This window comes from Cardiocondyla obscurior, linkage group LG07 (assembly GCF_019399895.1).
Source record: "Cardiocondyla obscurior isolate alpha-2009 linkage group LG07, Cobs3.1, whole genome shotgun sequence".
Taxonomy (NCBI): Eukaryota; Metazoa; Arthropoda; class Insecta; order Hymenoptera; family Formicidae; genus Cardiocondyla; species Cardiocondyla obscurior.
The window spans coordinates 9,042,434-9,053,064 of NC_091870.1; the positions used below are offsets into that span (position 1 = coordinate 9,042,434).

A 10,631-nucleotide genomic window follows, 5' to 3' on the forward strand; every position below is an offset into this window, starting at 1 on the left:
CGAACAGATGTACAATGTCGACCATTTGATCTCTTTCTCTCTCTCTCTCTCTATTTCTCGCTCTCTTTCTCTCTGCTTTGCTAATCAGTTGATTCGAATACGCCGGTCTGGCGCGAATAGGCGCGAGTGAGCGTGGTTGGAATTACGGTTGATATTTTGTACTCTCATTGAAATAATTGTGGCAGATCTGTGTAAGTATAGTATTAAATATAACGTTCTATAGCTATGTTAATTTATTTTAACATTATTTTATATTTTTGAAAACATTGCGTTCCAATTTTTGTAAGGGCTTCAGACTTAACCTAAAATTTATGACACGGTTACTTGTGGTTGGTTTATGATACATTACCTTTATGTGTTTATATCATTCTGTTTTTAATAATACTTTTAGACTTTAAGAAAATGAGAAATATGACACTTACGGAAATGGAGCCATTAAAAATGCACCTTGACTCATTAGAAATGGCTGGAAAAATGGTAGATAAACATATTATTGCAGACAGTAATTTTCCATCTTTAATTAATCTTATGAGATACAATGTACAAGGTAATTAATATTTTGTTCATATAAACAAGTTTGCAAATTGGAAAATATTACTGAAAGATATTGATAATTTGAGAATGACTATAATTAATACATTTTTGCAGGTGGACCAACTGTTAGTGGTCTTGATGATCACGATTATCCTAATTTAAATGGTGCATCAATGACATTGACAAATATTAATCAGATGAAAATACACAGTAAAATTCCTTTGCCTTCAGAAGTAATGGAACATTTTGGCCGTATCCTTTCTGTTGTTTAATTTAAAATAATAAAAATGATAGATTATTTTGTATGAATATTAATAAATACATTTATTCCTTAATATAAATATATGTAGATATGCAATGCCATTGCATGATGGGCCTCTTTACTGAAATTTCAAAAGCATGGCTTACAATTGATAGTGATATTTATCTATGGTCATATGAAAATGAGTAAGTTTTAATATTTTTAATTTTATTAACAAATATGAGTTTATCAAATTTTAATTAAAAAATTTTATAGGGCTGATGTAGCTTACTTTGATGGCTTAAACGAAACTATTATAAGTGTGGGTTTAGTAAAGCCCAAGACAGGAATCTTTCAGAGTTATGTAAAATACTTGTTGATTCTTACAACAACAGTAGAAATAACGATTCTTGGTGTTACAATACCCGACGATGGAGGAGGTAATTATTTAATATAATTTTATTTATCTATATTTGTAAATAATTATCTTTTAAAATTAATCATTGTTCTTTGTTTTATAGAAATGCAGTTAGTTCCAGAACCAATTTTCACTGTTACAACTGATGGAATAGGTATTACTACAATTGCAAATACCAATAGCGGCAGAATATTTCTTGGTGGTAGAAACGGATCATTATTTGAAATATATTATCAGGTTGAAACAATCAGATTTAACATCTTAAAATCGATATTCGTTGCCTTTAAATTTAACAAATATAAATGTTTTCATGTTTAGGCAGAGAGCAGTTGGTTTGGCAAACGATGTAAAAAAATTAATCATTCAGAAGGTCCGTTATCATTTCTAGTACCGTCATTTGTCACTATGGCATTGTCAGAAGAAGAAGCTATAATACAAATATCTGTGGATGATTCGCGTAATATTTTATATACTTTGGGCGATAAAGGCACAATTACGGTTTGGGATATTGATAATGGTGGTGCATCTAAGATCACTTCATTATCTCAAGCTTCATTGGTACAGAATACTGTTCATGTCGTTAAGTAAGTACTTTTTTCTTAATTATTTTTATAAAATATCTAATATAATAGATGTTAATATGAATCAATATATGAACTTTTTTTCAGAACTCTAGACAGTAATAATTTTCGACCTCTTGTAAGCATATCAGCTATAATGGAATCTGAGTCAGTACATTTAAACTTGGTTGTAGTTGCGGCAACGGGAACTCGTTTTTATTTTAGCTGTACTTCGATTACAAATCCTTCGAGTAGACCACAAGGTTTACAATTAATACATGTTAGACTGCCGCCTGGTTATGCCGCAAATGCTCCAGTAATGAGACCGCGAAAAGTACAAATGGCATATTATCGAAAAGGTAAATTATTTTATAATATGTTGAAAATAATACATTCGATGTAATTCATAACTTCGAAATATTTTTAGGAACCCTCTTTCTTGTTTGTGGTGGTGATACAGAAACTGCATGGTGTTTAAGTAACGATGCTTATCCATTCACAAATTACTTAGCTGAAACTCAGAGTATTCTACCTCTCGACAGTCCAGCATGGGCTATGGAAGAAATAATAAGAGATTCAGCTATACATATAGAGAAGCAAAGCAATGCTCAGGGTGAGCCTCCTTTATTAGTGCGACAACATATGGAACCACCAAGGAAATTTATATTTTTAACAGCACAGGTATATAATAGATACATTTTTAATACATTTATATGAAGGACTGAAAACTAGAGTAAGTCAAATATTTTTTTTTAATACATAAATTTCTTTTTTTACAGGGGGCGATAATTCTAATGCAAGTTCGTCCTGTAGATATATTGAAACAACTTCTCTTAGAACAACGTGGACCTGATACTGAAATAGTACGCGCATATTTTCAAACTCAATCCTTAGAACAAGCTTGTGCTACATGTTTAATTTTGGCAACGCTCGAGAGTTCACAAAATGCTCAGGTAATTATTTATTTTTACATATATTTATAAAATTTTATTTATAATTGTAAATACAGGATGTCCCAAACGATATGTCGCTTTCATTGTTTTAGACATCCTATATACATTATTAATTATATTATTTATATTATGCCCTTCTTAATAATAACTTTTTATAATTATTAGTTGTCAGAGTGGGCAACTCGGGCGTTCTTTTTATACGGTGGTCAAAGAATAGCAGGGATATGTCCTCCAATTGATATGCATTCCGGTTTTCCTACTATAAGTCCAGGTATATTATTGTTTTAGACACATATCATTTAAATGTTTATATAATATTCGATTTCTATTGAAAATAAATTTCAACGTAACAGATTTACGCTCGTCAACGCCCAGAGTGCCAAACTTCGATTCTAGAACTCAAGTTTTCCGATCATCCGCTCAAATGGGACTTAACACAGACATTGGTTTACAGCATTTCTCTGCTAAACATAGTGGGTTATATTTGTATGTAGGAAGAATACTTCGTCCCATATGGAATGTAAGATGTATAAAACAAGAAACAATAAATAATAAAAACGTGGTAAGTTATATTAATAAAAAATCATTGATGTAATTTTTTAATAAAATATTTTCTTGGTTTTAATTTTAATAATTTTTCGAAAAATTGTGCAATATTTTTTTTATTTTTTATGCTTTTATAAATTATAAGTATCACTTTTTCAGATATTTAGTACAGTACCAGCAACTCAAATAGCTTGGATTTTAGGATATTTGCAAGCATTAAAATCTTTCTTGAATAAAAATACGAATATCACAAAACAGTAAGTATTTTTTCAAACATAATTTTTTAAATTATTGAAAAATAGCGCGCGCATGGTTTGTTCTAATATTTAATAAAATTATGGAAGACTAAACTAAGTTACGCATTTACAGGCAAAACACAAGTAGAAGTTTAACAGATGGTTTTGAAACAACAATTCAAAGTCATTTTCAAGAACCAATTGTGGAAGAAAGAAACTCGTTGGATGCTTTAAAAGTTTTCATCACTCATGCGTGTGAGGTTTTGGGTTTATGGAAAATATTATGCGAGAATCAGCTAAATAACATCGTCAACTGTCTGTCAAAGGTAATGTTAACTTTTTTAAAATTTAATTAATATTTTTTTAATAATTAAAACCATTAAATAATTAAAACCATTTTTCAGGATCAAATATCTCAATTCTCTACAGCCACTTTTAGAGATTTGATTTTAATAGGCCACGAAATATCTTCTTTACTTATTGTTCATTTGATTGATAGGTAAGTTTATGACTGATAAAAATATTTCAGTAATTTATAGTCAGTATTTTATTGCAGTTATCTTGGGGATAACGCGTCAGTAGATTCTGTAAGTGCAAAATTAAGAGAAGTCTGTCCCAATTTATATAGAACTGAAGATGCTGTTTGTTCCAAGGTAACACAAATATATCACTTATATCGAAAATATCCGTAGTGATTAGAACCGCGATTCTAAGAATATTTCGAGCTAAAAGGCAACAATAAATGCGATTCTATTCTTGCTATAAATTTTTTAAGATATAATTATTTTTATAATTTTAGGCAAACGAAATTCTCTTGAAAGCAAAAGGATGCACAAATCCCGAGGAAAAAGAATGCTATCTACAATCTGCTTTAATGGTGAGATATAAAATTATTTGCGTAGTGTATAAAATAATGTTTAATTTAATTTATTTATTAAATATGTACAGCTTTGTAAAGAAGTAGCACCCAGGTTGAATTTAAATGCAGTATGCCAGCAATTTGTCGCATGCCAGTTCTACACAGGCGTACTTGAATTGTGTATCTGTTGTGCAGAGAGAATAGATCCTAATAACGCGGCTTCGCATTATTATAAAAACAACGAACCCATCGAGGATCAGGAAGGAAATTTAGCTTTTACGAAACGGTATGTAATATATTCTTACGGACAGTCACAAGTAATAATTTAATACTTTTTTATTTGTTACCTACAGCTTAGAAATTTATAAGGAATTCACAGCGATGTTAGATCATTTGTATCATCAAAGCATTTCTAATCCTTTAACGCCAACTTTACCAAGCAAACCAGGCCCACCTCTACAAACTGCATCAAATGCTATAATAATGCCGGCGAACGAAATTGTATGTAGTGGTTAAACCGAAAAAAAGCTAACTTAACAAAAAAAAAATAAATTTTAATCCGTAATACTAATACGTAATTCTTTTTTTCAGTTATACGATATTATAGACGATGCATTACATGCACCATGTGAGACTCTTCATTCTTCTATTTATACTTGGATGATTGATAAAGGACTTCATGGTAAATTAGTTACCTTCGCTGCACCTTCGTTGGAAACTTACTTGAATCGCGTCAATGCGCCAGAATTACTTTGGCAATTTTATGAAAAAAATAAGAATCATGCTGCTGCAGCAAAGATCTTGGATTCTTTAGCTACGAAAGTTGGGTATGTATTCATATTACTTGAATATAAAATTTTTTTCACAGATATAGAAAATTTTAATTTTTAATATACTATTACTTATATTATAAATGGTTTTTTTTTTTTTTTTTTTACAGATCGGAAATACCACTCTCAGAAAGAGTCTATAATCTATCTCGAGCGGTCGTATGTATGCGAAGCGATCAAACTGGATATGCTCCTTATCTTGGAATTTTCTTACGTGAATTAGAAGATAAATTAGAAGTAGCTAGAATGCAGCAACAGGTGCATATTCTAAGTTATTAATAATAAGGCAAAACGTTAAATTTTTTAATTTGGCTAATATTTCTTTACGTACATAACTTGAAAGTATTTGAAAAGAAAATTTATATTGTAAAATTAAATTTGTGCAATCGTATTTTAATCCAATATTTAAAATATGTTAATTATTAATCACAAATGTATTTTTTTTTTTTTTTTTAATTTAACAGATACTTGACGTTATCAGCAATCAACAAAACCTTTTTGATTCGATGATAGTTACAGATGCAAAGTTGAGATTAAATTCTTCATTACTCGATATTACTCAGGTTTGTAACGTTGATAGATATATTTCATCGAAATCTTTCTTTTTTTTTTATTTTATTTTTATATACAATATTAATTACAGTTGTATGAAGAATATGCGGAACCCTTACAACTTTGGGAATGTAAATTGGCTATAATTCATTGCTCAGGACATCAGGATGATATGCTGATTAAAGGAATTTGGACTAATATCATTGATAATGGTATTTTTCGCTATATTTCGTAAAATTTGGTATATTTATCATATTGTAATAATTTTTAAATACATTCTTAATTATTTTAGAATTAGAAAATGCAACAGAATCGTCAAATAACGATAAAATGACCATTTTAATGTGCAAAATTAAATTACTTGGTCAAGAATATATTGGATCACCACATTGTTTCCCAATTGGTAATTATATTTATAATTTATTTAAGATATACACTTCATATATATATTTAATTCTGTATTAATAATAAAGTTTTATAAATTTTTTTATTCTTATGTGTTTAAGATTTTCTAGTAAAACAACTGGAAATGAAAGCATGTAAATATAAAGTAAATAATATAAGTATTATAACCTCTTTTTTGGAATTGGGAGTGGCGATGGAAGATCTTTTAGATATTTATGATAAGTAAGTATTTAATGCAAACTTTTACGTTTTATTTTAATATTGTAGTGTTCATCTCGTACATGTACCGTCTGTTTTTAGAATGATTGGTAAAAATACCCGTATCTGGTTAAATGAGGGTAATGAATTTCACCTAATCGAGTCAACAGCGAACTTGGTAAATCATTTTATAAGAAATATGACTATAACGAACAGTTTTGTCAGGTGAGTATAATCTATAGTCTAATTTAATTTCAGTATTTCTATTTCTCTTAGCAGTTATTAAAATCGCAATATTAAATTTAATACCAATTAAACACTTTTTTTATTATAGGAGAAAGATAATAACAAAATGTCAAGATGTTATTTCGAAGTGTTTAACGACACTTTTTAGTAAACCTAATGGTGGAGATCTTGAAAGAGAAATAACGAATTTGCGATCAATCCAAAGTATATTAAATCGCATGTAACACAATTTGATTGTAAGATATGCATATGCATATGTCTTAATAGAAAAAACTACTATGTATGGTACTTGTGCTAAATAGCTCAACATTTATAATTGTTTATCACTAATACACAATTTATTTAAGGCATTTATTTAAGGCATATTACTATCGAATCTTTTATAAATTTGTAAATTCTAACTACACTAATATACTATAATTGTAGAATTAATATGTGCATATTATTTATATGTAAATTATTCTTTCATGTATAATCAATCATTATTTAGTGGAATATCCTTTTTTTTTTTTATTCTCGCGGGCTGTTTCTAGCCAACTGCAATAACTCCGTGGCAAGATATTCAATCCTAACGACTAAGAATATTGATGTGTCGTGTCGACGCACATTTCTCGCCTTCCTACTACAACTAATAAATATATAAGGTCCACGAAAAAATGCAATCTAGTTCAATTGAAACGGCTATTCATTTAGTCTTTAATTTTTCTTACGTTTAAAGCTAATAAAATATTAAATTTTTATTGAAACAGTATAACAGCAAAACGCGATGTAGTTGCACTATAACTTTTGCAGCTGTGCTTGCTCGTTCGTTCGTCGCTGTTCTGCCCGTTATAAACGACAGTTAGATTCTTTTACATTACTATATGATCGAGTCGTACGCGGTTGGCTGGTGCTTCAAGGGTAGGGATGAAAAGCGATGATACAAGAGAGAATAAGGAAAGTGTTTCTATTGGATGATATCGTGGTGATGGGGAAGAGTATACTAAGATTCCTCGACTTCTCTTTGAGTTGTACTTTATATCTCCAAAATGCACAGAATTACAACAGCTTGTAAATTATATTTTTTTTACTATTAATAAGATTAAAATTAATAAATTACGACGAAAGTACGTAGTAGTCACGGTGTTATGTCTTTAAATTAAAGTTCTTTCTAGTGAGTTACAACCAGCCAAATGTTAAAAGAATGCAACAGTTTCTTTCCAGCCGAATATAATAATTTTAATAAAGCAAAAATTATATATAACGGATATATTCTGGTCGTTAATAGTTTTAATTACAAAGATTGAATGTTGATTTTGTGAGAGGTTATTAATTCTAAATATTTACACGACAAAAATAGCTCTGTTAGAGATCGTTACATAAATGTAAGAGAATATTTGCAGACTCTAAATTTGTATTAATAGATAATTTCAAAAGTAGTCTCGAAAAATATTAATAAGTGAAATAAGAAAGAAAATCATAATTATATGTGCAAGATAATGCCTCAATGTGATTTTTACAACTAATAAATTAATACATATAGCAATGACAAATAGAAAAACTTCTTCAGTTAAATCAGATGGACTAAATTTCACAGAAATATAATTGCAAAAGTTGTTTGACTCACGATTACAATTTCTTTTAATTTTATTAAAGTTTATTTGGTAAAATTAAGAAGGTGGATATGGAAGAGTATTGTGAACGAAACCAGAGAGATATCAATGTTTTAAAAATTTGTTGGCCCTGAAAAGGGCCGATAGTTGTGGACAGTATCAGTAGATTTACTTCGAGCTAGTGTATTTGGTCACTGCCTTCGTTCCTTCACTCACCGCGTGCTTGGCCAATTCTCCAGGTAAGAGAAGCCTCACGGCAGTTTGTATCTCACGAGATGTGATTGTCGATCTTTTGTTATAGTGCGCCAATCTTGATGCTTCGGCGGCAATTCTTTCAAACACGTCGTTGACGAAACTGTTCATAATGCTCATCGCCTTGCTGGAAATTCCAGTGTCGGGATGTACTTGCTTCAACACCTTGTAGATGTAGATCGCATAGCTCTCCTTCCTCCTCCTCTTCTTCTTCTTATCGGTCTTGCTAATATTCTTCTGAGCCTTTCCCGCCTTCTTCACCGCCTTACCACTGGTTTTCGGTGGCATAATGACGAAATTTAGCAACGAAACTCTCTCTCTACGTACGAGGTGCGAACTCAACGAAGTCTGAGCGTCGATTGATCGCTGCTAGGAAATCACCCGTATTTATATGAAACGGACGAGGCAAGCGGCGACCAATCAGATCGCGCGGCTCGGACCGAGGTCGAGTTCTCGGCAGCAGCAGTTGTTTCATTTTTTCGGCGTCGAGTCCGTGCAAGTTACAGAATACATGCCAAATATCATACAAGAATTATTTAGTAACATTATAAAATAAGTTTAACAATTCAGTATAATTTATATGAATGTAAAAACGCAAAAGATACGTCGAAATTGCGTTGGCTTCGTTAAACAACGAATTTAGAAGAGGTAAGAATGATGTATCGGTCAAATATCTTTGGATTTAATTTAACATTGTTTAAACATGGGTTTATCATACATTGTATGAAACTACGTGCTTTCAATATAATTATATTAAAATAAATTATACTGTGAACTTCGAAATATTTATTAAACGAATCGTATTTTGTAGATTGCTGTACGTATTATTAATTTATGATATTTGTGTTAATATTTATAAAGGACATAATTCTATTCTATAAAATTGCAATCTAACTTCACAGTAAGTTCGTTCGATTATTCAATTTTATAAGTATTTAATTAAATATTACTAATTTACAATGTAAAAAAATTATAAGACACAGAAGAACCGCATTTCTTTGTGAACTTGATCGGGCAATAGAAAGAATTATTTTATTTATGCTACTCCGTAATACATTATTTAAAACTTGATACTTTCATGTGATGTGTTTCGTCTAATATTAAATTATTTCCAAATAAATTAAAATAACAAGGTTATTCCTATAGGTACCTAAGCATAAGACATGCTGAAATATTTTCATCCTTCGGTTATTTACCAAATAATAACTGAACTCGAATTCTTATTTAGAATAAAATAGAATAGCAAGTATTAAAATAAAACTAAGATTTAAATTAATCAAATCAAAAATACAGCACTAGATATATTGTAAAAAATACTAAGTTAAGTCTGCAGTTATTGCGCTATTTTTCGTAACATAGATTGACGCAGTCTTAAAAATTTAATATAAAAAATTAAAGTATAGCATTGTTCAAAAGACTTAATATTTGCTACAGAAGAGAGTGTATTTATTAGAAATAGGCAGATAAAAATGTAATGTTGAACAGGATTACTCATTCGTAATAAATAATTTTGTGGCCCTGAAAAGGGCCATTTCTGATAGATGCCGGTTTATAATAATTATGCTCCCTTTTCAGCCTTCTTGGGTAGCAGCATAGCTTGGGTGTAAAAATGTAATGTTGAACTGGATTACTCATTCGTAATAAATAATTTTGTGGCCCTGAAAAGGGCCATTTGTGATGGATGCCGGTTTATAATAATTATGCTTTCTTTTCTGTCTTCTTGGGTAGCAGTACGGCTTGGATGTTAGGTAGCACACCACCTTGGGCAATGGTCACGCCAGACAACAGTTTGTTCAACTCTTCGTCATTGCGGATGGCGAGTTGCAAGTGACGGGGAATAATCCTGGTCTTCTTGTTGTCACGAGCGGCATTGCCAGCCAACTCCAACACTTCGGCGGCGAGATACTCCATGACTGCAGCCAGGTAAACCGGTGCACCGGCGCCAACGCGTTCAGCGTAATTTCCTTTCCTCAGCAAACGGTGAATACGACCCACGGGGAACTGCAATCCCGCCCTGTTGGAACGGGACTTCGCCTTTCCCTTAACTTTGCCGCCTTTTCCACGTCCAGACATGTTGCTCGATTAATACGTTCGGATATCCTTCCTTCGTGAGAAGTAAGAGGAGAAGTGACGCTCTGGCGAGCTACGTCACTCTTTTATACGCGGAGAGAACCGCAACCTGCCACCAATAGGGACGTTTCCTGCTCAG

General features: G+C 31.1%; 3 protein-coding genes across 3 annotated transcripts; 1 reads left to right on the forward strand and 2 right to left on the reverse strand.

Moving 5' to 3' along the window:
* The first annotated feature begins 79 nt into the window (after window positions 1-79).
* Nup154 (nuclear pore complex protein Nup154) lies at window positions 80-7,010 on the forward strand. The gene is made up of 27 exons (XM_070659510.1): window positions 80-191; window positions 392-547; window positions 649-786; window positions 885-981; window positions 1,052-1,215; window positions 1,297-1,430; window positions 1,512-1,777; window positions 1,862-2,112; window positions 2,181-2,434; window positions 2,533-2,706; window positions 2,872-2,977; window positions 3,060-3,268; window positions 3,412-3,509; window positions 3,622-3,814; window positions 3,893-3,987; window positions 4,045-4,141; window positions 4,288-4,365; window positions 4,437-4,633; window positions 4,701-4,848; window positions 4,939-5,174; window positions 5,288-5,435; window positions 5,642-5,740; window positions 5,821-5,941; window positions 6,022-6,132; window positions 6,236-6,356; window positions 6,435-6,557; window positions 6,667-7,010. The coding sequence occupies exons 2-27, from the start codon at window positions 403-405 to the stop codon at window positions 6,800-6,802; spliced, it is 3,939 nt and encodes a 1,312-aa protein (XP_070515611.1). The 5' UTR covers window positions 80-191; window positions 392-402; the 3' UTR covers window positions 6,803-7,010.
* A 1,289-nt stretch (window positions 7,011-8,299) lies between these two features.
* Window positions 8,300-8,790, reverse strand: LOC139104211 (histone H2B). The gene has a single exon (XM_070659545.1). The coding sequence runs from the start codon at window positions 8,708-8,710 to the stop codon at window positions 8,339-8,341; it is 372 nt and encodes a 123-aa protein (XP_070515646.1). The 5' UTR covers window positions 8,711-8,790; the 3' UTR covers window positions 8,300-8,338.
* A 625-nt stretch (window positions 8,791-9,415) lies between these two features.
* Window positions 9,416-10,568, reverse strand: LOC139104210 (histone H2A). Its single transcript, XM_070659544.1, has one exon. It carries the CDS (start codon window positions 10,493-10,495, stop codon window positions 10,121-10,123), a length of 375 nt encoding a protein of 124 aa, XP_070515645.1. The 5' UTR covers window positions 10,496-10,568; the 3' UTR covers window positions 9,416-10,120.
* Window positions 10,569-10,631: the final 63 nt, after the last annotated feature.